We start from the raw sequence: 26,961 nt of genomic DNA on the forward strand, positions 1-26,961 counted from the left end.
TTGGGTTAGTTTTGCACTCACAAATTTATCTTCATACCAAACAGACTTTTAGTTGTAATAGATGCAAACACAAATTCCAATAAAGCATATACCTTTTTTATCAAAAGCCCATTTGAATGTAAATTTACTTCTTTGTCAATGCATAAATATAAAATTGTCAAATACAGGCAAAAGTGAACCATAATACAAATTTACCCTGAGCCGGGATTTACACTCCATTTGCACCATTTCCAAACGCAGCCTAAAATAGATTGAATTGAATCATTCCAATTTGATTTGTTTATATTTGAATTGAAAATTACTTGTGTAATCCCAAACTTAAATTTATAAAAATTTATTAAAAATACAATATTCAACTATATCAATACAATATAAATTTCTAGTATATGTGAGTATATATATATTTAAATTGAGTCAGATTTTATCAGATCAGATAGAAGTGTATCTATATTTGATTCGATTAAAAAAGGATAGACTTAGATCACCATTGATGGGATCAAATTTGAATTCGAATTTGGACAACTGTTGTTTTAGTTCTAAAAATGGTGTTATTAACATCGACCAAATCAAGCACGATCACCATTTTTCTGTTACTTATATTTAGTGGCATTTACTTTTGCCAATGGGTTGGTTTGGTCGGGGTAGATCCAGTCCAGACCCGATGAACAAATGTGCAAAATCAATCCAAACCAGACCAGACCCTATAAGGTCTGTGATAACAGACTTGAAACTGAAACAATTATTGCATATGACCCTAACAGGTGCTGCGCTTGAGTCATTGAACTCAGCCACTTTGGTGGTTCCCAAACATGGTTTTCAAAACCGGACTGGACTGGACGGTCAGACCAGAAAAATTGGAAATCGGTCAGGTGATCGGTTTCGTTTTTCCCCAAAATTGGATTTTTCTCAAAAACCATTGATTTTGGTCAGCAAATCGTTGACCCGGGCGGTTAACCGTTTGAACGGTTTTGACCATTTTTTAATTTTTTATTTTTTTGTTAGAACGGGACGACTGTTTGGTTCGAATGGCCGGACCGTTCGACCTGGAACCAGACCCTTGACCAGTTTGCTCTCCTGGTCGGTTTTAAAAACCTTGTTCCCAAATGACCCATGAATGATTGGTGACATTTCAGTTAGGGATCATTTTTTTTTTCTCCTAGGCCTGCATTGCCCACCTTATCCAGCCCAAAAAATTTCCTAACATGGACCCGGTATTAAAAATTAAAAATTTGGGAATTTTCTCGATTAGTACCTTGTAATTTGGGCTAGTGCCACTTTGGTCTCCAAACTTTAAAACGCGACAATTCAATACCCAAACTTTCAAAACGTGTCAATCCAGTATCTGCATATGATTCCAACTTTCTTGAATAGAAGAGGCAAGAATTTGGGACCGTTCATTTTTATCAATGTTTAGATGGTTTATAAAGAGAATTAGATGATACTTGTAGGGCATTTTTGTCTTTTCAAATAACACTTAATGACTAGTTAATGCTAAATACTAAATTGACACATTTTGAAAGTTTGAGTACTAAATTGTTGCATTTTAAAGTTTGGGGACCAAAATGGAACTAAGCCCAAAGTACAGGATATTAATTGGGAATTTTCCCTAAAAATTTTAGGGGCCATATATTAAACATCTATTATCAGCCTTAGCGTTCATTAAAAAATAGAAAAAACTGAATCAAACCAATAAAACTGAATTGAAAATTCTGATTAACCGAATTAGTTGATTCAATTTCGGTTAACCATTCTGAAAAATCAGCAATTAACTAAATTGATTGAAACCCACCCATGAATTTTGGGAAAAACTTTAGGTGTTGGGAGCCAGCTATTGAGAGAATTTCTGGAAATGCCACGTTACCATAAGAATGGGTAAATTAGCAATTACATCCTAATTTATTTTGACTAAAAACCAAGGCATGGGCATGAATAGGTGAACTGTCCAATGCCTAGAACATGCCCAGCCCAAAAACTGTCTCAACAGCCTATGCTGTTGGGTCCCAACAGCCAAAGTTAACCCTGAATTTTAATAATACCACCTGATTGGTTACCATGTTTATCATACCAGTTGATTTGTCACAAGTTTTTTAGATATCATGTCTTTCCTATATCATAGTGGAACCCTTATGTATATTATATATATATATATATATATATATTATATATATATATATATATATTTCTCATATATACTTTATATTATCTATATATTTATAGTATATAATATATTATATGTATTTCTATTATTTCTATTATATATATTTATAATATATTATAAATATCAAAAAACCGAAAAACCAAAGAACAAAACCGACCAACCAATCAATCGGTTCAAATTAGGTTCACGATTTTTCAAAAACCGATGATATCGGTTCGACTTAAAAAATAGGCTCATGGTTCGGTCTATCAGCCCCGGGTGTCGCTCTGTGGGCCGAGCCTAGGCAGCTCAAAATTCTTTATTAAGCATATAACAACTCAGCCCGGCCCGTCCATGATCATCCTTGACTTTAGTGCGACGAAATAGGGACCCACTAAACAATTGGATGGTGAGATAAAGAACGAAACCAAGCCAGGTATATAGATCTGCGAATCCAACGGAGAGCAAATTCAGGACGTAATCAGGACTTACGATTTATAAAATGGTCAAACACGTTCATACCCGCCTCAAACGGGTAAACGGTCAACTAACAGGGGTATTATCGTAATTGGACATTATAGTGGAAGATGACATGACAGTGAGTTGCCTTGATGAGAGATTCCTTGGTTGTGAGGTTGGTAGTCTACTAAGAGGAGAAACACCGAGAAGGAATACCCAAATAAGAGAGGCAACAGAAAGAATTAATTGAAGAAGTTCTGATCGAAAATGGCGGTGGCGGGTCTGTATAGGAGACTTCTTCCATCACCTCCTGCAATCGAGTTCTCCTCGTCCGAAGGGAAGGTAAACCTCTCCATTCTCCAGTTCTTACTTCTTACTTTTCTGATTTCTCTCTCTCTCTCTCTCAATTCTTGTTGTTCAATTTGATGGATGTTCATTATATTGCGGGTGGATTATAATCTGTTTGAGTTGGGGTTATGAAGTGAAGTTTTAAAGTGATTCCACTCCCCAGCTATCAGAGACGTGTCTAATGCTTTAGCAATAGTTGTCAAAATGAGCAGTTCACCTTTGAACTACTATATTGATTTTTCCGGAGGCAGGGTAGTTTGTCATAGGGTGAAACATCCGTAAACATGAAAAAGGTGAAACATCCTTAAACAAGAAGATATATAATTGAAGATCCAATCTGAGCCAGATCATACACAATAGATTAGTTGGGCAATAGTCAATCTGATAATTATGCACAAAGCAGCATTGGGTGCAAAAGTAAGTCAAAATTAGATTGAGCTACACATACAGAACATAACAAGTTCAACATGCATATCTGGACTGATGCCAGATATAGGGTTATAGGGTTATAGGGTCAGTATACGCTGATCACCATATCTTTTGAATTGGGTACAATGTATAATCAGTTCCCTAAATGTACTGGTTGAACCTGGCTTTATTCAGGTTAATTTGCTCTTTCTATTGGTATTTAGTGTATTGAATACCAAAGGCACGGTTTTGTAGTGGTTATTTGTACTTATTTATTCTTACTTTATTAACTACCATCTGTTGCTCCTATCATGGTTTTGGAGCAGCATCTTTTCACTGAAGCTCTTCATAATGGAAACATGGAAGGATTCTTCAAGTTAATTTGTTACTTCCAAACCCAGTCAGAGCCTGCATATTGTGGACTGGCCAGCCTTTCTGTCGTCTTGAATGCCCTTGCAATTGATCCTGGAAGAAAATGGAAAGGTAAGTCTTGAGTTATGGGCGTTTGTTTTAATTAAAGATCAAGTTGATACTATTTTAAGTCTACACTTTGTGTATTATTATTTTCTTTTGATGGAAAATTAAAATTTACTAAAGAATAAAGAAGAACAAAACCAAAGTGAGTTCCAATGGGTGATAAAATGAGGGAAAGTAGACTAAGACGGACTGTTCACATACAGAGAAGACCATCTACAACACCTGTAAGAAGTGATCTGATATAAGTTCAAGGGGCTAGAAGAGCTAGGGGCAACCAAAAAGGACATGGGTGGAAGTAGTAAGAAGTTATTTAAGAGCTCATAATTTAACAATGGATATGACACTGAACAGAATGGAATGGAGAAACAGAATTCATGTAGCTGACCCAATATAGTTGGGGCAAGGCTTAGATGATGATGATGATGTATGCAAATGTATGTCTACATGTTTCAGCCTTATTTCTCAACTCTAAACTGAATCATTAAGATAGTTGATCCAATTATAGTGATATTTTCCCAATTGCATTTTGCATTGTTGTTATTTAATGATTTTTTTATTTTATTCACAGGCCCTTGGAGATGGTTTGATGAATCCATGTTGGATTGCTGTGAACCTTTGGAAAAAGTTAAAGCTGAAGGCATCACGTTTGGAAAGGTTGCATGTTTGGCTCACTGTGCTGGAGCTAAAGTTGAAGCTTTTCGTACAAGCCAGAGCAACCTTGATGATTTCCGTAAATATGTCATAGCTTGTACTTCATCCGAGGACTGCCATGTTATTACATCATACCATAGAAGACCTTTTAAGCAGGTAATAATTGTGTATATCAGTTCAATTACTCATACTCTTTTTCTTAATTTTACCTTCTGTTAAATTATAGTTTCTAGACAGGCTTGTTGGTTACATCAACCTCTGTGATTATCAAAGTAAAATACTGCTCAGAAGACTTGCGCTCAATTACTCGGTTTGTTGAGTTGTTCATTAATTGATTTTGTTAATTGATGATGCACAATCTGGCCGGTCTTAGCTGTCAATGATCTTGCTTCTGAACTGAGTAATAGGGACCTGAAACGGAAGGAGAAGAGAAGCTCCGGGGAGAACCCGGCGTAAGGGCTCCGAAGCTCAAGTTAGAATCCTTCAAAGGCAAGATAAACCAGATAGCGCAAAAGTTAGCATACCTCGTTCCTGGGGGGTAGGAGCCTTTTATAACCACCTCGCGCACTCACTTCCAGGCTTTCGTCAGATCGGGCATGGTTACTTCTGAACCCCTGCCAGTTCGGGTGTCATTTCCTCTGGCCGGACAGAACCGCCACTGCTCCTTTTGTCGGAGCCGTCTCTGTGGCTAGTGACGACGGTTGCAGGTGGCGGTAGCAGGAAGCCGTTTGAAGTGCGGCTGTCAGGCGTCAGATCCCAAATCAGTCAGGTGCGCCGCCCTTGGATACGGACGTCCTTGGTGTCGGGTACGTTTGGTCAGCCTGGTGTTTCGGAAGCGAAGTGTTGGAGTTGGCGAGCGAGGTGTCTTGAGTTCGGTTTGGAGTGTTCCGAGCTGCCATGGGCCAGCTCGGGTCAGCTTTGTGAGGCTTGGGGCCCAGTATAGTTTGTGCTCCTTGTAGGGAGCTCAGGTTCTTAGTAGGGAGCTCCGAGTTCTTAGATAGGGAGCTCGGGCTCTTGGCGGGGAACTCGGGCTCTTAACAGGGAGCTCGGACTCGTGGTAGGGAGCTTGGGCTCTTGGCGGGGAGCTCGTGCTTTTAACAGGGAGCTCGGACTCGTTGTAGGGAGCTCGGGCTCAGTAGCGAGCTTGGACTTTGCTCTCAGTGCTTGCTTCGGGCGCTCTACTGTCCCGAGCTGCTTGTTTCTGCCACGTGTCGGGTAACTGCGAGGTCGGGCCAAATTCCCCTTCATCAATTGCCCCCCACTCCCTGCGACAAGGGTCCCGTCTTGGCGCGGGGAGTTTGCAAGGTAGCAGGAGGGTTTTGGTCCGTGCTGAGCGCGCTTGCTCTAATTTGATTTTCAAAAAAGGGCGCGCGTCTGGGAGTCGTGACGGCAGTTGTTCGGGAGTTGCGCTGCAGACGCTTTTATTGCGAGGAGACGTGCGTCGACACCCCGTCAATTTCGGGAAGACGCGTGCCGACACCTGTCCTCTAACAAGACGTGTGCGACGCCTTGTTGGTTTCGGGGAGACGTGCGTTGATTGGTTTTGGAAGACGTGCGGTTTACCGCGGCTGTGGGCCGTTGGATTGGCTTCGATCTGGGCCGTCGCTTTCCGGCCGCTGTGGATATAAATAGCGCGCGGGGGGGGCCCCGTCCTGCTACTGTTGTACATCTTGAGGTCGCGCCTAAGTTTCAGCTCGCGCCCAAGCTTTTCAGCTCGCGTCCCAGGTTCCTTGCTTGTTCGAGCTTTCGTGGTCTGCTTCAGTCTTCTTCCCGAGTGAGTGCTTTTGGAATCCCGTTCCGTTTCCCGATGTCTAGTTTGGAGGGTTCAGACTGTTCAAGCGGGTCTGATGTAGGTTCTACGAACCAGTTTGCGTTCCCCGGTAGTTCAAGTGAGCCCGATGTAGGTCCTGAGGAAGGGGTCGGGCCTACAGCCCGAAGTTTTTCGGGTAGGTCGGCGTCCACCTCCCGTCGTGGCCGGGTTGTAGATCAGTTCGGCCCTTCGACTATGACGCCTGAGGAACTTCATTCCCTCGTAGACTACTACGACTTGCCCGGGGAGCACGGTTACTTCATCCCTACGGGAAGCTTCCCTTGAGAGCATGGTCCTAATGAGATCGTGATTTTCCGGGAACAGCTTGCTGCGGGGCTGTGACTGCCCTTTCATCCTCTTCTCGTCGAGGTTCTAAACCACTTCGGTGTGACAGTCGGCCAGCTTCACCCGAACTCTATTAGAAATTTAGTGGGGACGATCTCCTTATTTTGTGACGAGAACTTTCCTTTGGATCTGGAGATTTTCTCCTCTATTTTAATGCTGAAAAAACAAGCGGGTCCCCTTCCTGGGCGTAGGCGGGCATACTACCTGTCTCCTCGCCCGGGCTTCAAGCTCTTACACGGACTCCCCAATAAGGTCCCGGCGTGGAAGCGGGACTATTTCGGGGTGCGAAGTGCGCTGGGGTGGCCGTTTCAGACCGGCTGGGGGATGGTTGCTCCCGATTCCGGCATCACACTTGATAAGGAGACGGCGAAGGGCCTCCGGCAATGGGCGCGGCTTGGGCTGGATTGTCAATGGTATCTGACGGAGGCCAAGCTTATTGCTGCGGGCCTGAGTTCGGGTAGGTTCTTTCCCTAGTGATCCTGTCTTGCTCTTCTTTTACGTGTCTTACTGATGCCGAACTCTTTTTCGCAGGTACGATGGACTCTCGAGGGACCCGAGGTGGGCACTTGTTCCAGGGCATGAAGAAGAGAAAACGGGTGGCTAAGCGAGCTCGCGCCGAGCCATCCCAGGGTGCGGAGCCCGAGGTGCCGGACTATCCGGCAGAGGAGCCCGAGATGGTTCCTCCTATGCAGGAGCCGGCGGGGGCTCCTTATGCCGAAACCACACACACGGGGGCTCCTGCCTACTCCGAGTTTGCCCATACGCGAGCTGGACCGTCGGGCTCGGAGGCCCCGGGGGACTTCAGGAGCGTGCTGTCGCCTGTTCATGCTCTTCAACGGAGTAAGGAGGCGATGTTTCCCGAGGAAGTTGCGGCGTGGACCGAGCTCCCTCTGCACCAAGTGGCCTGTCGTGCTGTTACTCATGCCATGGTGGTAAGTGCTCCCTTCTTTAGAGTTCGGCTTTCATTCTTCTATTCGTTCCTTTGATCTCGTTTTCCTTTGATAGGTGAACTCTTCCATTCACGCCTTGGCGAACCAGGTGGAGAGATGCTCGAGGCAGGCGCGAGCTGCCGAGGAGGCTGCTCGAACTGCCGAGGAGAATGCTCGTGCTGCTGAGGCTGCTGCTCGCCGCGCGCGGTCTAGGCAGGTGAGGTCTCAAAGAGATGCCGAGGCCATGGGAGTGGTGGTGAAGCATATGGCAGAATTAAAGCTGGACCTGGAGCACCAGGTCGAGTATCTTCAGGAGGATATCAGGGAGAGGACTCAGATCTTCTCTCAAGGCATCGAGGACGCGAAGAAGAAAGCTGTAAGTGATTACATTGCTTCGTCGGATTTCGATGATCTGATGGTAGACTCCTACAGGAGGGGTTTCAAGCTAAGCCGGTGGATGATCCAGAATACGTACCCCGAGCTCGACACTAGCGCCATATCCACTTCGCGCATTACTCAAGAAATGGCTAATGCTGCGGATGCCGAACCGGACTCCGAGGGGGAGGCAGGTCCTTCGGGTGTTGTTGAAGTGGCTTCTGATAACGATGAAGTAGCCCCTGGCTTGTGAAATGAAATGTACACATTTTTTTTTTTTTTGAATGTACACATCTATTCTGAAATGAAATGGCTTTTTGTTCATGTACTGGTTGTCCTGTCTTCGAGCTATGTTTTTTGCCGAACTGACCATTTCGGTCCTTCAGTTCGTTTTCTGACATGAAGTGGCTTCGGGGTACTTGGTGGCCTATAGGTAGTACCTTCTTAAGTTGACAACGTTCCATGCTCGGGGTACTTGTTTTCCTTCTAGGGTTCCGAGCTCGTATGCTCCCCCACCGAGTGCTTTCTTTACTCTGTAGGGACCTTCCCAGTTCGGTCCATGTTTCCCTACGCCGGGTTCAGGCACCATGACCTTACGGAGAACCAGGTCGCCGACGCGGAAGTTCCTCTTTTTTACTCGCGCGTTATAATACCGAGCTACCTTTTGTTGGTAGGCCGCAGTTCGGATGTGCGCGAGGTCTCTCACTTCGTCCAGTAGGTCGAGGTTGGTGCGTAACTCGCCCTCGTTTGTTTGTTCGTCGTACACTTCTAGTCGCAACGTAGGTACTTCGATTTCCGCCGGGATTACTGCCTCGGTGCCGTATGTGAGGTTAAAGGGGGTCTCACCTGTGGCGGTTTTTTCCGTGGTTCGGTGTGCCCATAGAACACTTGGTAGTTCGTCTGCCCACAAACCTTTGGCTCGGTCCAATCGCGCTTTCAGTCCGCGGAGGATGGCTCTATTCATTACTTCTGTTTGGCCATTCGCCTGCGGGTGTGCGACCGATGTGAAGTTCTGACTAATTCCCATACTTCGGCACCATTCTTGGAACTTGATATCTTCGAACTGTTTGCCGTTGTCGGAGATCAGTACCCGAGGTAGCCCGAAGCGACATACAATGTTCTTCCAAAAGAAGTTTTGTATGTTTCGGGCTGTAACTATTGCCAGGGGTTCGGCTTCTATCCACTTTGTGAAATAATCTACTGCCACCACTAGGAATTTTCTCCCACTTGTCGCTGGTGGGAATGGCCCCAGGAGGTCGATCCCCCATTGGGCGAAGGGCCATGGGCTGGTGAGGTATTTGAGGTCGGCAGCGGGCTGATGGTGGATGCTGGCATGCTTCTGACACTTGTCGCATTTTCTGACGAGCTCGATTGCCTCTGTCTTCATCGTTGGCCAGTAGTATCCTTATCGAAGTGCCTTTTGGGCGAGGGCTCTGCCCTCCAGGTGTCCGCCGCACAAGCCTTCATGGATGTCGCGGAGTACCAGCTCGGATTCGGCTGGGCGCAAGCATCGCAGATAAGGGAGCGTGTAGGATCGTTGGTACAACCGTTCGTCTATCATGACGTATTTGGCTGCCTGGCGCTGCACCCTCTTGGCTGCGTTGCGGTCCGCGGGGAGGGTTCCGTCTAACAGGAAGCTCGCGAGTGGGTCGATCCAGCTCGGCTCTGCTTCGGTGACGGGAGCGACCTCTTCTGCCCCACCGAGAATGCTGGGTCAAGGTAAGTCCTCTACGTACACGGTTCTCCTGGCGTTGTGGCTCGTGCTAGCCAGTCGGGACAGGGTGTCGGCCTCAGCGTTCTCTGACCTCGGGATTTGCTTGATGAAGTGTGACTGGAAGTTGAGCAGAGCTTCCTTTACTTTTGCCAAGTACGCAATCATAGTGAGCTTGCGTGCTTCGTATTCGCCTGTAACTTGGTTGACCACGAGCTGGGAATCACTGCAGATAACCATGTGCTTTGCTCCGACCTTGTGCGCTAGGTTTATCCCGGCTATCAGTGCCTCGTATTCCGCCTCGTTGTTGGACGCCGCGAACTCAAAGCGTAGTGCGTATTTTAGTTTTGTTCCGCTCGGGCCGCGTAGCACTATTCCAGCCCCGCTGCCTTGTTGGTTCGAGGAGCCATCTACGTGAAGGATCCATGGGTCCTCATCCCAGTTCGCACTTGGTCTAACCAGGAGGGATGCCACACTGGCTGCTACTTCACGGGGTTCGGACTCGTTTGGCTTGGGAGCTCCGAGTTCGCCCGAACTGGGGATCTCGGGCTCGACCGGCTCGGAGGTTTCAAAGCTAAACGTACATTCTGCGATAAAATCTGCCAAGGCTTGGGCCTTAATGGCAGTTCTTGGCTTGTACTGGAGATCGTACTCGCTGAGTTCGATGGCCCACTTCGTCAGCCGGCCGGAGACCTCAGGTTTGAGTAAAACTTGTCTCAGAGGTTTGTCGGTCAGGACGATGACGGTGTGAGCCTGGAAGTACGGGCGGAGTTTCCGTGCTGCTACCACCAGGGCATACGCTAGCTTTTCTATCTGTGGGTACCTTGTCTCTGCTCCCTGCAAGATTTTGCTAACATAATATATGGGTCGTTGGACCCGGTCTGCTTCCTTTACTAGTACCGAACTGACCACCTCATCGCTAGCCGAGAGGTACAGTTCTAAGATTTCGCCTTCCTCGGGCCTAGCTAAGGTTGGCACACTGACGAGGTAGCCTTTTAGCTCGTCAAACGCGAGCTGACAGTCTTGGGTCCATTCGAACCCTTTGCCTTTTATTGCTTTGAAGAAGGGTAGGCAGCGATCTGCCGACTTGGACATGAAGCGGCTTAGAGCGGCTATGCGGCCGTTTAGCCTCTAGACTTCTTTTATTTTCCGAGGTGGTCTCATATCTAGGATGGCTTTTATTTTGTCCGGGTTGGCCTCGATACCGCGTCGATTGACAACGTAGCCCAGGAATTTGCCCGAGGTGACGCCAAAGACACACTTGTTGGGGTTTAACTTCATGTTATACTGATGCAGGATTTGGAAGACAGAATCTAAGTCTTGTATTAATTCTTGTGAAAACTGTGTTTTGACGACCATGTCGTCTACATAGCACTCTATCTTTGTGCCGATCAGGGGCCGAAACAGCCTATTTACAAGTCTTTGGAAGGTCGCCCCGGCATTTTTTAATCCGAAGGGCATGACTTTGTAACAGTATAGACCGAACTCAGTTATGAAGCTGGTTTTTTCCTCGTCGGATTGGTCCATCCGGATCTGGTTGTAGCCTGAGTAGGCATCCAGGAAGCTTAGTAGTTCATGTCCCGAGGTTGCGTCCACCAGGCGGTCGATCCTAGGAAGGGGGAAGCAGTCTTTCGGGCAAGCTCGGTTTAGGTCGGTGTAGTCGACACACATGCGCCACTTGCCGTTCGCCTTTTTCACTAGCACAGGGTTGGCCACCCAGCTCGGGTAATGGACTTCCCTTATGAAGTCCGCCGCGAGGAGCTTCTCGACTTCCTCGTCGACCGCCTTCCAGCGCTCCGGGGCTAAGTTCCGTTTCTTCTGTCTAACGGGTCTGACTAAAGGATCAGTGTTGAGTTTGTGAGTTATTAGACTAGGGTCAATACCGGGCATATCGGCTGCAGACCATGCAAAAATATCTAAATTTTGGAGTAAAAAACTTACCAGTTCGGTCCGTAGGGGCTCTTTGACGGAAGCACCGATCTGGAGTGCGCGAGCTGGGTCCGCAGGCGAGGTTGGGATCGCGACTGTTTCTTCTGTGGGCGAGGCTCGTTCTTCGCCTTGTTCCGTGGGCCGCTCCAGATCGAGGTCGCCGGCTGCCTTGGTCTTTCCCTTTAGGGCGGCAACGTAGCACTTGCGGGACTCGAGCTGGTCGCCCCGCGCTACCCCCACACCGACGTCCGTAGGGAACTTCATGGCCAAATGGTAGGTGGAGACCACCGCCCGCAGAATATGCGTGATCGGCCGCCCTACTATGGCATTGTATGGGGAGGGGGTTGCGACCACCAGGAAGTCGTGGTTGAGTCTGACCGCACAAGGCCACGTGCCGACTTCCACAGGCACCGTTATTTTTCCAAGGGGCCTGACTTCCTCTCCGCTGAAGCCCACCAGGGGAGTGCTTGCGGGCTTTAGTTCGCTCCTCGGCAGCTGTAGCTGATCAAACGCCGATTTGAAGAGGATGTCCGCCGAGCTGCCTGAATCTACAAGTACGCGCCTAACCTTGAAGTCGCTGATCCTGAGTTTAATGACAAGTGTGTCGTCGTGAGGGTAGCGAACTCCTCGCGCGTCGTCTTCTGTGAAGAGGATCGGCTCCTCGGTCTTTGGCCTTTTCGGAGGGTTCCGCTCCTCGAGGACCGCTTCGCGAACTGAAGTCCGGGCTGTCGCTGATGTACACCCCGCTACCACCGAACCTCCCACGATTACATGGATGGTTCCCCGAATTGGCCTTTCTGCCGGAGGTTGTCGCATCGGTTCGGCAGGCCTGCTGCTGGTTTCGGGGGCGTCCTTTTCGTGCTCGCCTGGCCGATCCGCTTTATTGCTATTATTGTTGTGCTGTACAAAGTTTCTTAAGTATCCGCGACGGATGAGCCCCTCTATCTCGTCTCGGAGGTTATTGCACTGCTCGGTGCTGTGACCATGGTCCCTATGGGAACTACAATACAAATTCTTGTTTCTTTCGTTCGGATTTCCCTTTAGGCGAGGTGGCCATTTCACGTATGGGGCGTCCTTGATCGTCATTAGGATCTCGGTCCGCCTCGTGTTCAGGGGCGTGTAATCCATCCGAACTGGTAGGGGAGCTCGGAACGACTGGTTCGGTTTTGGGTCCCGGGCCGGGTTTTTTCGGTCGGCCGAGCTAGAGGGCTCGCCGTCCCTCTTTCTTTTCTCGTTTCCGCCCTCGGTTCTTTGGTTGATTTCCTCCTCAGTCCTCATGAACTTGTCCGCGAGCTTGAGGAACTCGGCCACGGTCGCGGGCTGGTTAGCTACCATGTGCCACTTGAATTCCTTGTGCGTCACCCCTCTTTTTGCTGCGGCGAGCTGCACCGCGGGGTCTAACCGCGGTATCTGTAAGCATGCCTCATTGAATCGTTTGATGTAGCCCCGTATGGGTTCTCCTTCCCTTTGGACTACCCCGAAGATGCTTTCCTCTGCTCTGGAGCACCGCTTGCTGGTGACAAAGTGTGTGGTGAAGACCTACACGAACTGAGCCCAACACTTTATCGATCCGGGGGCCAGGTTCCTGTACCAAGTGCGGGCTACCCCCTTGAGGGTGGTGGTGAAAGCCACGCACATGCATGATTCGCTGGCTCTGGCGAGGTGCATTTGGGACTGGAAAGCGTCCACGTGGTCGTTGGGGTCGAAGGACCCGTCATACTTGTCTAGGGGCGGGAGCTTGAAATCTCTGGGCAAGGGGACTGCCAGGAGTTCCGATGCGAGGGGGGAAGGAACTGAGAGAATCGGGGCAACTCCTACCTCGTCCGAGCTCGTCTCGCCTTTGCCTCTGAGCTCTGACAGGACGCGGGTGGCGGTTCGTCGACCTCGACGGCGCCTTCGCTGCCGAGTGGGCCTTGTACTGGCGCTGCTGGCCTCCGTGTTGCCGAGCTCGATGGGCCTGGAGTGCTGGTAGTCCGCTGCTGCCAGTGCGCCGAATCGGTTTTCCACCAATGGGGACTCCGGTTTGGAGCCCCGAGGTGCCGATCTCGCGGGCGAGGTCCCCGATCCGCCTGCGAGCCGCGAGGCGGGGATGACTTTTCTCTCTCTCCGGCCTGGGGACGAGGCCTGGCTGTTTGGGGGATTCTGGGGCCTAGAGGCCTTTCCTTGGTGGAGGCGCCCATCCTGCGGAGAGGCCTTGACTGGCTTCGGGGCAGGGTGGCGAGGTGGAAGTAGTGGTTGGTTCGGTGTCAGTTGGGGGAACTGCTATTGATAGTGGTATTGCGAGAGGTTGTGCAACACTTGGTGCTGGTGAAGCTGGTGTTGCTGGAACTGTTGCATCTGGGCTTGCATTGCCCGCATGCACTGCATTAGGCCGTCCAACCGATTTTGGCTGGCTACCAGGGGGACGGCGGTTGGTTCAGTGAAGGTAGTCTCGATGGGAAGAGGGAAGGGGATGTTTGCGGCAGGTAGGCTTACAGGCGCCACTGCTTGTGGCATAGTCAAATTGGGGATTCCATCCACCGAGAGCGGGAAGGTGAACTGCCCAACACACACCACGGGAACTTGGGGCTGTTCCCCGGTGGTGTTTGTCTCTGTGCCGCGTCCGGCGTTGCTGGATGAGGCCATGAGTATTGAGTTTTTCAGAGAAGAAGGAAAGGGTATGGAAGTTTTGGAGGGAGGCCTTTTGAAGCGTTCCCACAGACGGCGCCAATTGATGATGCACAATCTGGCCGGTCTTAGCTGTCAATGATCTTGCCTCTGAACTGAGTAACAGGGACCTGAAACGGAAGGAGAAGAGAAGCTCCGGGGAGAACCCGGCGTAAGGGCTCCGAAGCTCAAGTTAGAATCCTTCAAAGGCAAGATAAACCAGATAGCGCAAAAGTTAGCATACCTCGTTCCTGGGGGGTAGGAGCCTTTTATAACCACCTCGCGCACTCACTTCCAGGCTTTCGTCAGATCGGGCATGATTACTTCTGAACCCCTGCCAGTTCGGGTGTCATTTCCTCTGGCCGGACAGAACCGCCACTGCTCCTTTTGTCGGAGCCGTCTCTACGGCTAGTGACGACGGTTGCAGGTGGCGGTAGCAGGAAGCCGTTTGAAGTGCGGCTGTCAGGCGTCAGATCCCAAATCAGTCAGGTGCGCCGCCCTTGGATACGGACGTCCTTGGTGTCAGGTACGTTTGGTCAGCCTGGTGTTTCGGAAGCGAAGTGTTGGAGTTGGCGAGCGAGTTGTCTTGAGTTCGGTTTGGAGTGTTCCGAGCTGCCATGGGCCAGCTCGGGTCAGCTTTGTGAGGCTTGGGGCCCAGTATAGTTCGTGCTCCTTGTAGGGAGCTCGGGTTCTCAGTAGGGAGCTCCGAGTTCTTAGATAGGGAGCTCGGGCTCTTGGTAGGGAGCTCGGGCTCTTGGCGGGGAACTCGGGCTCTTAACAGGGAGCTCGGACTCGTGGTAGGGAGCTCGGGCTCTTGGCGGGGAGCTCGTGCTTTTAACAGGGAGCTCGGACTCCCAGTAGGGAGCTCGGGCTTAGTAGCGAGCTTGGACTTTGCTCTCGGTGCTTGCTTCGGGCGCTCTACTGTCCCGAGCTGCTTGTTTCTGCCACGTGTCGGGTAACTGCGAGGTCGGGCCAAATTCCCCTTCATCATTAATAATGTGGACCTTTTCTTGGTTAGTAATTTGAACGATTTACTAGCTTTCTGGTTCCAATTCTTCATCCTATGGTACCACTCTTTGATGGAGAAGCTAAGAAGCCAAATATGAGTTTTTTTTCTGATTTTTTATGTATTTTTGGATGGCAACAGTACTGTCATGGTTTTCAAGAAGCTATGTTTTCTTTATTTGAGTCATTGGTAGATTTCCTAATTGCATTAGGAGTTTGTTTTTAATTTAATTAGGAGTAACCTCTCCTAATTATACTAGGAGTAAGTTTTCCTAATCTGTTAGGAGTTATCTTAGCAAGTCAGAGTTATAGTTCAAGGGTTGAGATTTGGGAAAGCTGAAAACTAAAAGACATGATTCTGGAAAGGCGAATCAAAAACCATTATATAATGGCTAACCATAGTGAACTGGGTGCCTTGCAGTATAGATACATACTGAAAGAGATAAGAAGAAGCCTTATGAGGGAGTTAAGAGAATCAACCAAGTGGTTAAAGATGCAATGGCTAGACAAGGAGTTGACAGGAATAAGACTTTTTGGGGACAAATAAGTTACACTTGGAAGATGTAATGTAAAAAAGGAATGTGTGAGGGTTTGGGGGGGTTGTCTCAATCTTCTTCTTATAGGACTGTCAAGGGAGTGGAGTTTTTTTTGAGTGGCTGTAATTTATTATTATTATTATTATTATTATTATTAATTTATTTGTTTTGTAACTCTACATGTGCACCTTGTACATTCTGCTTGTATTAATAAAATTTAACAGTTACTGATAAAAAAGTCAGATTTATAGATCTAAGCCAAGATTTTCTTATTCCTAGTCCGGAGTCAACTATTTTTTTGTCCTATTAGCATCTCTTATTTGGTTTCAGAGTAGGAAAACCAGCAGATGTTGCTATTGATCTGACTTTTGATTTTCCTAGATACCCAAGTATCTAGAGTGGAAGCTTAGAATTCAAGAAATATTTTGATCCTTAATTACACTTTATGATAGAGTTTTAAAATAAATCACAAAATTCTATGCGTAGTGGACTTCAATCATAGCAGTGTATTGACAAATTAGTCATTATAATGTGTCGTGTATTTGTTGTTCTATTCCAATGTGTGTGTGTATATATATATATATATGAAGGGTTAAATTTGTCATTTTGAAGTTCTGTATTGTTTAAATGGCTTTCAAATTCTTGTCTTATAATTGTTTATGTTATATTTTGGGAGATGATAAAGTAGAAATCTGCTGTATTAAAAAATATGAAAGAAAGTAGTTTCTTGAAGAGAGAAGGAAGAGAGAAGGAGAAGAAGAGAAGAAGAGAAGTTGAAAGAAAAGAGAGCAATAATCTGGCCGCCCCCTTCACTTATTATTTATACTAAAATAATAGAACAGTACAAAGACAACTATGCCCTCATAGGGCGGCAAAACATAAAACAGCATATATAATACTCAAAAAAACATAATAAAATTTGGACTCACATAACTACTATGGTCCCCACCTCCTATCTAACAACTAACACAAAACATCTACTTAGAAAAACATCATAAAACTAATTAATCTTCAACACTCCCCCTCAAGTTGGAAGTAAATCTCACACATTCCCAATTTGTGTAGATCATGTTCAAGCTTGTTCCTTGCCACCCCTTTAGTGAGAACATCAGCCAGCTGCAACTCTGAAGAGACATAAGGCAAACAAACTTCTCCAGTTGTTATCCTTTCTCTTATAAAGTGTCTATCAACTTCAATGTGTTTTGTCCTATCATGCTGAATTGGATTGTGGGCAATATTGATTGCAGCCTGATTGTCACAGTATAACATCATAGGTTCCTTTGCTTTCACCCCAATCTCACTCAAAAGAGATCTAACCCAAAGAAGTTCTGAGACACCATGAGCCATGGATCTATACTCAGCATCTGCACTTGACCTTGCCACAACCGCTTACTTCTTACTCTTCCAGGAGATCAAGTTTCCACCTACAAAGGTACACACTCCTGATGTAGACCTCTGTCATCTAAGCATCCTGCCCAGTCTGCATCTGTATAGGATTCTAGCTTCAGATTCTCATGATTTGAGAAAAGAATGCCTCTGCCAGGGTGCTTTTTCAGATATGCAAGTATTCTCTCAATAGCTTCCCAGTGTTGAACCCGAGGTGCATGCATGTACTGACTCACAACACTGACAGCATAAGAAATATCTGGTCGTGTCATACACAAATACAGCAGTCGGCCCACCATTCTTTGGTATCTCCCCACATCCTTTACCAATTCACCATCCACACCATTAATTCTGTGATTTGGATCAATAGGAGTGTCTGTTGGTTTAGTCCCCAACTTCTCAGTCTCTCGCAGTAGGTCAAGTGCATACTTTCTTTGTGAAATGAAGATCCCATGCTTGCATCTTGCAACTTCAATCCCTAAGAAGTATTTGAGCTCACCAAGATCTTTGATCTCAAATTATTGCTGCAATGATTTTTTGAGATCATCAATCTCCTCCAGATCATTTCCTGTCACCACTATATCATCCACATACACAATCAGAATTGACACCAAAGCATCTCTCCTCTTCACAAAGAGGGTGTGATCAGACTGTGTTTGTGTGTATCCAAAACGGATGAGTGCCCCTCTGAACCTGTCAAACCAAGCCCTAGGTGACTGTTTCAGTTCATACAAAGATTTTCTGAGTCTGCACACATTTCCTTTACCAACATTTTCATAAAAACCTGCTGGAATGTCCATATATACCTCCTCTTGTAAGTCACCATTGAGGAAAGCATTTTTGACATCAAGCTGGAACAAGGGCCATGAAAAGGTGGCTGCTAGAGATAAAAAGATACAAACTGAATTCATCTTAGCTACTGGTGCAAAGGTTTCTAGATAATCAACACCATAGGTCTGAGTATACCCTTTTGCTACCAACCTTGCCTTGTACCTCTCTATCTTGCCATCGGCCTTATACTTCACTGTGAATACCCATCGACATCCGACTGTCTCCTTGTCTGGGGGGAGATCAACTATTTCCCAAGTTTGGTTTTTGACCAAAGCATCCATCTCATCTTGCATGGTTGTTTTCCACTCAGGTTTGGAGAGAGCCGCAGTAACATTCCTAGGTAGAGACATAGAATTCAGGGAAGAAAGAAAAGCACGGTAGGAGGGTGATAAGGCACTGTAGGAAAGATGGTGTGAAATGCAGTGGGTTGTACACTTTCTCTTCCCCTTACGAAGTGCAATGGGAAGATCAAGGTCAGTGGGATCAGTTGCAACAATGGTGTTAGGGACAAAAACATTATCATCAGAAAACATAACAAGCTCAGGCTCAAGAGGAATACCTAGAACTGTATCTGCCGAATTTGGAGTTTCAGAAGGACTGACAGAGAGTGTGTAGGTCGAGGATGTGTGGAGTCAACCATCATCTGCTGGCGCTGATATTGCTGTGAGGCTGCCCGTAGTGGCTCAGGTAATGAAACTGGAGGTGCAGGTGCTGGCTGAACCGATGCTGGCCGAACTGATGGTGCAGGTGGTGGTTGAACTGATGTAGATGCTGGCTGAATTGATGGAGGCACCACAGAAACAGGAAGAGGAACAGATTGTGAGTTCTCCTCCCCAAAACTCTCCCCCTGAGGAGAACCACTCGAGAAGAAGAATGTGGATTCAAAAAAGGTAACATCCATAGTGACAAATATGCTTCTCGACACTGGGTCATAACAACAATACCCCTTTTGGTTCTGAGCATACCCAAGAAAAACACATTTCTTGGCCTTAGGATCCAATTTCTTGTGATGAGGGCCAAGAATGTGAACAAAAGAAACACAACCAAAAACCCTCAGAGGTATATGAAATATCTCTCCATCTGGAAAAATGAGGCTAAATGGCACCTTAAACCCCAAAGTCCGTGAAGGAACACGGTTAATCACATGTACGGCTGTAAGAACTGCATCTCCCCAGAACTGCATAGGAATTGAAGCACACACCATAAGACTCCTTGCCACCTCCACAATGTGTTTGTTTTTCCTCTCAGCAACTCCATTCTGTTGCGGTGTATATGCACAACTGCTTTGATGAACTACACCATGTTCTAAGAGATACGTGGTTAGGTCCTTCTCAAAGTACTCTCTGGCATTACCTGATCTAAAAGCCTTAGTTCTCACTCCAAATTGTGTGAGAACCATCTGGTGGAATTTTCGTACTAAGTTAGGAACCTTATCACGTGATCTCATCAAATATATCCAAGAATATCGTGTATAATCATCCACAAACAAGAGAAAGTAATGGAATCCTCCCATGGAAGGGATTTGATATGGCCCCCATACATCAGTGTGAACAATATTAAAAGCAGAAATACTTCTTTTATTACTTGGTTTAAAAGACTGTCTACAATGCTTTCCTAACTGACAACTCTCACACTCCAAAGTAGATAATTGAACAGACTCGAACAACTTTGGAAAAAGACATTTCAAAGAACTAAAAGAAAGATGTCCCAAGCGATTGTGCCAAAGCATAATCTGGTTTACTGACTCTGACCCACTACTACTGCTGTTGCTACCATGATGGCCCTGATGTCTCGGAATCTCATCCAGAAGGTAGACTCCATTCACCTCACGACCACTCTCAATTCATCTTCTTTGACTCCAAATCCTGCAAAACACAATTACCAGGAAGAAAGGTCACAGAACAATTCAAATTTTTTGTCAAAGAACTAACAGACAGTAGGTTGGTATGAAGTCTAGGGACATGTAAAACAGAGGACAGAGTTATATCATTGGTCACTCTAACTGCCCCCTTCCCAGCAATGGGCATATGTGAACCATTTTCTATAGAGACTCTGTCTCTACCAGAGCACAACTGATAGGAACTGAAAATGGTAGGGGCATTAGTCATATGCTCAGATGCTCCTGAGTCTATAATCCAAGGAGGTCCCTCCTTACCTGAAGTGGATGCAAGATTCGCAGTTGCATATGAACTACCTATATGTGCAAAGGAAGTGGTGTAGTTGGCTCCTGCATTCTGATGTCCATCTGGAAGGCTAGAGCTGGGTGAATCTTTCTTATTCATAAGCTGTCCAAACCTCTCCAATTCTATTCTCACTGCTGCTACTGCAACGGATTCCCAATCAGTTTGGGAAAGAGGGGCTGAAGAGTCTCCTGTAGTGGCTACATTTGCATTTCCCTTCTTGTTTCTTATCCGAGCATGCATAAGATTTCGATGAAGCTTCCAACAAGTGTCCTTGGTATGCTTAGACTTCTTGCAATAATCACACACCAAGTCCTTATCTTCCCTTCTAGTCTCACTACTTCCCATGTCTCCATTCGGCTTAGGTTTTGTTGTACCAACCATAGCCGACTGGTCAATCCCAGGCTGTCTCAGCATTACATTCCTCCTACTCTCCTCTCCAGAGACAAAAGCAAAGGCCTGAGAGAGTGTCACACCCTCCCTAGAAAAAATATGTTGCCTAGCAATGTCAAATTCAAGGTTCAGCCCTGCCAAGAACTCAAAAACCCTATTCCTCTCTACCAGTTTGTGACAAGTTGCTGCATCATTTACACTTTCCCATACCATAGTTTCTAAGCGATCTATTTCCTGCCATAGGGTTTTCAGCATGGAGAAATACACAGCAAGAGGTTTTTCTCCCTGTTTCATACTTATCACCTGATTTCTTAACTGATAGGCTCTGACTTCATTTTGCTTCTGAGAGTAGGTTTCAGTCACTCCATCCCAAATCTCCTTAGCAGTATTAGCCTATAGAAATTTTTTTGCAATATGAGGTAACATAGAATTACACAGCCAAGACATTACCATGTAATTCTCTTGCACCCATTGGGAAGAGTTTGTATCAGGTTTCTTCTCCTCCCCAGTGAGATACCCTAATTTTCCACTGGCACCAATAGCCATCTTAGCTGATTGTGCCCACTCCAAGTAATTTGTACCATCAAGTAATTTGATCCTAGACCTAAAAATATCACTACTACCTCCAACACCTAGTCCCACAGTACCAGTAGATTTCATCTCGGTATTCCAACTCTCCATTTTACTTCAAACAATTCAACAGTAAGAAAAAATAGATTGGAGACCTTCAAAAAACAATTTAATACCACACACACAGAAACCAACCCTTCCGGAAGAAGAAAACCCTAGCTGGAGGGAAATCTTTCTCCTCCCCACGCCTCCCAATAGAGAGAAAAGTGAATCGATCACTCCGGGAGGCCTAGAAAATTTCAGAAACCAAACCGCCCTCTTCAGAAAATCAAAAGAAAACTAACAATACCTGGGCGCCCAAGATCAGATAAAAAACAAAGAGTCCAACTTTTCTGGGACTCTTCCCCGTACTCCAGTTCTTCATGATTTTGATGCCGAACAGTAGATCACCTTCCCGATGTCTAGATCCCACCAAAAACTCCAAGAACTGGGCAATCTATAGCAGATCGATCAGCCCTTTACTACTTCATGCAGTCGGCTGATCTAGGCTGCATGATAATGCTTCAAGAAACCCTAGCCAATGCTCTGACACCAAGTAGAAATCTGCTGAATTAAAAAATATGAAAGAAAGTAGTTTCTTGAAGAGAGAAGGAAGAGAGAAGGAGAAGAAGAGAAGAAGAGAAGTTGAAAGAAAAGAGAGCAATAATCTGGCCGCCCCCTTCACTTATTATTTATACTAAAATAATAGAACAGTACAAAGACAACTATGCCCTTATAGGGCGGCAAAACATAAAACATCATATATAACACTCAAAAAACATAATAAAATTTGGACTCACATAACTACTATGGTCCCCACCTCTTATCTAACAACTAACATAAAACATCTACTCAGAAAAACATCATAAAACTAATTAATCTTCAACAGATAATATTATCTTTCATTAGTATTTGGTTTTAGACAGGAACTGGTCATTTTTCACCTATTGGTGGGTATCATGCTGGAAGGGATATGGCACTTATTTTGGATGTTGCCCGCTTTAAGTATCCTCCTCACTGGGCTCCACTTACGCTTCTTTGGGAAGCCATGAGTACCATTGATGAAGCAACTGGACATCATAGGGGGTAAAAATTTCTTCTCAATCTTTCATTTTAAGTATATAACTATATACTTTATAAGTTAAATGGGAAATTAATTTTTTGTTGATTATGGATTGTTGGATATATGATGATATTCTCTTGAAGAAATCAGATTCAGATGCATGGACACATAACGCAGGAATCAGATTCAGATGCATGTCCTTGAGTCTGACTCAGCAAAACAAAGAATCAAGGACTCGTATACATGTCTACAGAAAAGTATAAGTAGTCCTTAGTTTGTTTAATTTTAACATTATAAACCTATAGAAAAAGGTATAAAGGATCATCTTTTTTCTTAATAACATTTTATAGGAAAAGTAACATCCATCTGCATTTTATCTGTTCATTTATGTTGAATAAACTAGGAGAAAAAGAAAAAATGTCACATAGAAGTGTCATTCAAAAATCCATTAACTGTTGGAATCTGATGTATGTCCAACATAGACCCTTCATCCATTTAGGAGAGTCCATGCAACACTGTTTATGAGTTCATAAAAGACACAAAATGACTATAAAAGATGCTGAAAAGCATATTATACCATGTTTACCTAGCAAACCCAGTACATATTGAGTGTCGAAATAAAAATGGGAAACAATATTGCCAAAGCATGCGCAGATAATGCTGTGGAAAACTTTTGCTCTGCATGATTAAGTTCCATTTTTTGCATTAATAAAAATTGTTTTTAATTAAAAAAGGATTATAGTTTGGGAGTGCTTATTTGAAAAATTAGTGCTTATTCTAATAAGCGTTCATGAGCATTTAGCGAAGAAGCACTTATTTCAAACAGGGTAGTATAGGTATTTTCAAAATGGTGTGGCAGGCCAAGACAGGCCAGAAAGGAAATAAAGACTTAAAAATAAGGTCAAATTTTGGGCTTCTTGAATAAGCACTTATTTCATCTTGAAAACATCATATTTCTGCAATTCTTCATTTCCCAAAATTGACTGTGTTCTGACATTCCTTAGCATACATCTTGTTGGAATTAGTGCCACTTCTCTGCGTGTTATCATCTTGTCTTTTCCTCCAACAGGAGAAAATTAATTATTTTTTGGCTGTTTACTTTAAACAAAATTTCAGGTTTATGCTTATCTCAAAGCTTCAGAGAGGACCATCTTTGCTTTACACTTTGGTATGATTTTGGTCATATGTAAAACTACACATACACGTGCATTTCCTCCAGTTCATATATCTTTCTTTTGCCATTTTTTCCTTAACTAATTTAGAAACATAAAAAGAAATACGTACTACAGATACAGTTGGAGAAAGGTTCTCAAATGAGAGAATGGGTAGAACTTCTGTAGAAAAGTAGATCATTTTGTTTTCCCTTAACTTCCTTGGAAGTCATTATCATCATGCATCTTGTGGAATGACTTGGTCAACTTTTTCTTTCCTGATGGCATATTCATTTTGATTCCTTATCTCTAGAAAATATGCTTCAGTTGTTATCTTCCCCTGCTATTATGCAATTCACGCACTGTTTTCTTACCCAACAATTATGCATTGAATAACAACTTTTGTTCTTCAAGAGATTGAGGTTAGATGTTTAATGGTAGTCAGATAATCAATTTCTCTTATAATGTTGGTATTGAAGTATGATATATTGGATGGAAACTTTCTTCCCCAAGAGAAGAAACCAAATCCAAATTACATTTCTGAGTTGGTTCGATGGTTTCAGGAGAATAAAGAACAAAGGATTTAGAAAAGGTCAGAAGGGCTTGGGTGGGAATGCTTTTATCTATTTATTTTGATTAACCCTTAAGAACAAGTCTGTATTCCTACCTTTGTGCAGTATGCACTTTTTATCTTTTTTTGTACACATCACATACTACCCATTTAGTAAATAGTGTAGTACTTTTGGATAACAAGATAATTTCTTCATTATGTAATAGTTACAGTGTTGAAGCTAAAGTTGTGAGTGACATGCATGATGCATTTTCTTTCTTATAAAGTTATAAGTAAAGATATTGGATTTGAAAAATTGCATAAAACATGTATAAAGAAAAGTATACAACATATTTCAGCCAGGGAGATGAAACTAGAGAAGAAAACCGAGGAATCTCCAAGAATTACATGTTTTCAAATAAAAAATAATATGTATATCACATCCTCAAACTCCTCAACTATGCACGATTAATGCATCAGTGACCATTTAAAGTTCCTATGAGTTGCATCCAAGCAGTAAGCTAATAGCTGAATAATGTAACTGTGAAACTTCTTGCAGAGTTGTAGACACGAGAGTTGGGTTAGTGCTGCAAAGTATTTGATAGATGATGTTCCTCTTCTTTTAAAGTCAGAGGATATAAAAGATGTCCAGAAAGTACTCTCTGTTGTGTTTAAGTCACTTCCAATCAACTTTAGGGAGTTCATCAAGTGGGTTGCAGAAGTTCGGAGACAAGAGGATGGGTGTTCAAGTTTAAGTGAAGAGGAGAATGGGAGGCTTTCTCTCAAGGTTGTACATCATTTTTAATCACATTTCTTGTTTCAATGTTGATCCATGAATTTACATATGGAGTTTATCGGACTGGACTATATATCTTGAAGTTCCATCTTTTTTCTTTTTATTGTCTTTCAGGAAGAAATATTGAAGCAGGTACAAGAGACTCAACTATATAAACATGTCGCAGATTTGTTGTCTACAAGTTCTATCTTACCATCAAGTCACAAAGATACTCTGCCTGAAATAGCAGCAGATGTTTGTTGCCAAGGAGCAGAGCTTCTGGCTGGGAAGGCCAGCACCTTAGATGAGTTTTGCTGTAGAGAAACATGTGTTAAATGCTTGACAGTTACAGGTGACCTGCCTGCTACAGTTGTCTCAGGGTCAGTTGTTACTGGTAACAGCAAGCAAGGGATTGATATGCTGGTCCCTTCATCTCAAACAACACTTAGGAATTGCTCTAATTTTGGGCCATGTAAAAGCATTGCAATGCACCCAGGGAGCAATGATGTATTAACAGCACTATTATTGGCCTTACCTCAAAATACATGGTCTGGCATCAGAGATGAGAAGCTGCAGAAAGAAATATGTAGCCTTGTATCAGCTGAAAATTTGCCCCCTTTACTCCAAGAAGAGGTAGCTTACTCTCTCTCTCTCTCTCTCTCTCTCTCTCTCTCTGTTATGAGATGCCAGTCCCCTTAATCACCACCACCAATTTACCCCACCAAAACAAGGGAAAAAATCATTGCAACTCTGAAAAGTTCAACATGAAGATCTTTCTTGATACTACCTTCTGTGCATCCAATATTTCTCCCTGGGGCTGCAAGTGGATCAGATTTAATCCAATTCAAATTTGTATCTGGTTCATTTAAGTTGGATTTGGATATCCATTTAACCATAATTGGATTGGGTCATATCTGAAAATGGAATCTGCTTATTATTATTACTAATCGTATGAAATTCAGATATTGCTTGATCCAACCCACTCTGATTATATTCAGACACATATCTTAATTGGATTTATCCTGGATTCTTTCTGTATCTAATTTGGATATTACCCCTATCCTAATTCAAACTGATTGTTTGCAGCACTGCTCTTCCCTAATGGCCATGTCTTTATTCTCTTTCATTATGCTTTCTGTCCTCTAAGATGTTCATACTAGAACTTTACCTGAAATTGTACCTTGAGGATATTTGCCATGCATTATTTTGCTCCATATTAATAATAAGTTGCCCAGAGAAGCAATTATCTTTAAGATAGCATTTTCTTGTCGAATTCGGATTAGCTGAACGCTTTAGCTGTTCAGCGGGCTGTGGAACCAATTATGAGGTTCCACGCCAGTAATAAATTCAGCTAAACCTTGCTCTTTCTTGTCAGCCCTCCATTCCTGGGTTGCCAATTGTCACCATTCTTTTCTCAACAAGTGAATGCCCAATGCATCAATGCAAAATAATATCTATGCTTCAATATCTATATCATCCGATGATGCATCTTCAGAAAGTTATCTTCATTTTCTACATTAATGAACTTGAAAAGATTATGTCCTAGCAAATAGTTTTCAGTAATTCACAGATTGTTAATAACACATGGTCATGGCAGGTACTGCACCTGAGACAACAGTTCCATTTCCTCATGACAGATATTCGTGCATCTTCTTCCTGCTAAGCATTTATATTACTCTTCAAAGATTAAGACTCCTCTGAAAGCTTAGAATGTTGTGAAAATGAGCAGTTTATCAGAAATATGTGCATACATTGGATGAAGGCATAATTGTCAAGCTTTTGAGCCCTCTACAGTGTTGCCTACCAATAACAAAAGAAATAAGGAAAAGGCCTACTTGAAGCGAAGGCTATGTAATATGTCAACAGTGTTTCTTTAATTTACTAATTTAATGTTTACTAGCATATATATTGTTCCTCAAAATAAGAAAATTGAATTTCTTTATGCTGATTTTTGCACCTAACCCAGAATAACTTAAAAATAATGGAATCAAGCTACTAAGCCTACTATCACACATCTCCACTGAGATCAAATGGTAAGGCTAAGGGTGCAATCCTTGTGGATGCCATAAAACAAAAGAGCCATGTTATTTTCAAGCTCCTTCCCTCCAAAGTTGAGCTTCTGGCGCTTTGGAGGACACCATACATCTCCTGTATCTTTACCTTAACACTGTATACAGTATTGTAGCTCTCAACTTGCATCGATATGCGTTGCCCATCATCCGTCCTCCATTTCAACGAAGATTTCCACCGGATATGT

The 26,961-nt window shown here is 44.4% G+C and overlaps 2 protein-coding genes across 2 annotated transcripts; both read left to right on the plus strand.

Moving 5' to 3' along the window:
* The first annotated feature begins 2,764 nt into the window (after window positions 1–2,764).
* LOC104602827 (glutathione gamma-glutamylcysteinyltransferase 1-like) lies at window positions 2,765–26,646 on the plus strand. The gene is made up of 8 exons (XM_010266667.3): window positions 2,765–2,938; window positions 3,679–3,835; window positions 4,398–4,636; window positions 22,088–22,251; window positions 23,345–23,396; window positions 24,489–24,716; window positions 24,840–25,337; window positions 26,302–26,646. The coding sequence occupies exons 1-8, from the start codon at window positions 2,864–2,866 to the stop codon at window positions 26,365–26,367; spliced, it is 1,479 nt and encodes a 492-aa protein (XP_010264969.2). The 5' UTR covers window positions 2,765–2,863; the 3' UTR covers window positions 26,368–26,646.
* LOC148804043 (uncharacterized) lies at window positions 6,789–21,465 on the plus strand. Its single transcript, XM_088894935.1, has 3 exons — window positions 6,789–7,092; window positions 7,167–7,567; window positions 7,641–21,465. The coding sequence occupies exons 1-3, from the start codon at window positions 6,789–6,791 to the stop codon at window positions 8,190–8,192; spliced, it is 1,257 nt and encodes a 418-aa protein (XP_088751061.1). The 3' UTR covers window positions 8,193–21,465.
* Window positions 26,647–26,961: the final 315 nt, after the last annotated feature.

Source organism: Nelumbo nucifera, chromosome 1, assembly GCF_055504915.1.
Source record: "Nelumbo nucifera cultivar China Antique chromosome 1, China Antique-T2T, whole genome shotgun sequence".
Lineage (NCBI taxonomy): Eukaryota > Viridiplantae > Streptophyta > Magnoliopsida > Proteales > Nelumbonaceae > Nelumbo > Nelumbo nucifera.

Bases quoted from the DNA above. Each gene is read 5' to 3' on its own strand.
- LOC148804043 (XM_088894935.1), top strand. From the start codon at position 6,789: ATGCTGAAAAAACAAGCGGGTCCCCTTCCTGGGCGTAGGCGGGCATAC. The intron at 7,093-7,166 runs GTAGGTTCTTTC...TCTTTTTCGCAG, and splicing joins TGCTGCGGGCCTGAGTTCGG to GTACGATGGACTCTCGAGGG. The intron at 7,568-7,640 runs GTAAGTGCTCCC...TTCCTTTGATAG, and splicing joins CTGTTACTCATGCCATGGTG to GTGAACTCTTCCATTCACGC.
- LOC104602827 (XM_010266667.3), top strand. From the start codon at position 2,864: ATGGCGGTGGCGGGTCTGTATAGGAGACTTCTTCCATCACCTCCTGCA. The intron at 3,836-4,397 runs GTAAGTCTTGAG...TTTTATTCACAG, and splicing joins TCCTGGAAGAAAATGGAAAG to GCCCTTGGAGATGGTTTGAT. The intron at 23,397-24,488 runs GTATGATTTTGG...AACTTCTTGCAG, and splicing joins CATCTTTGCTTTACACTTTG to AGTTGTAGACACGAGAGTTG.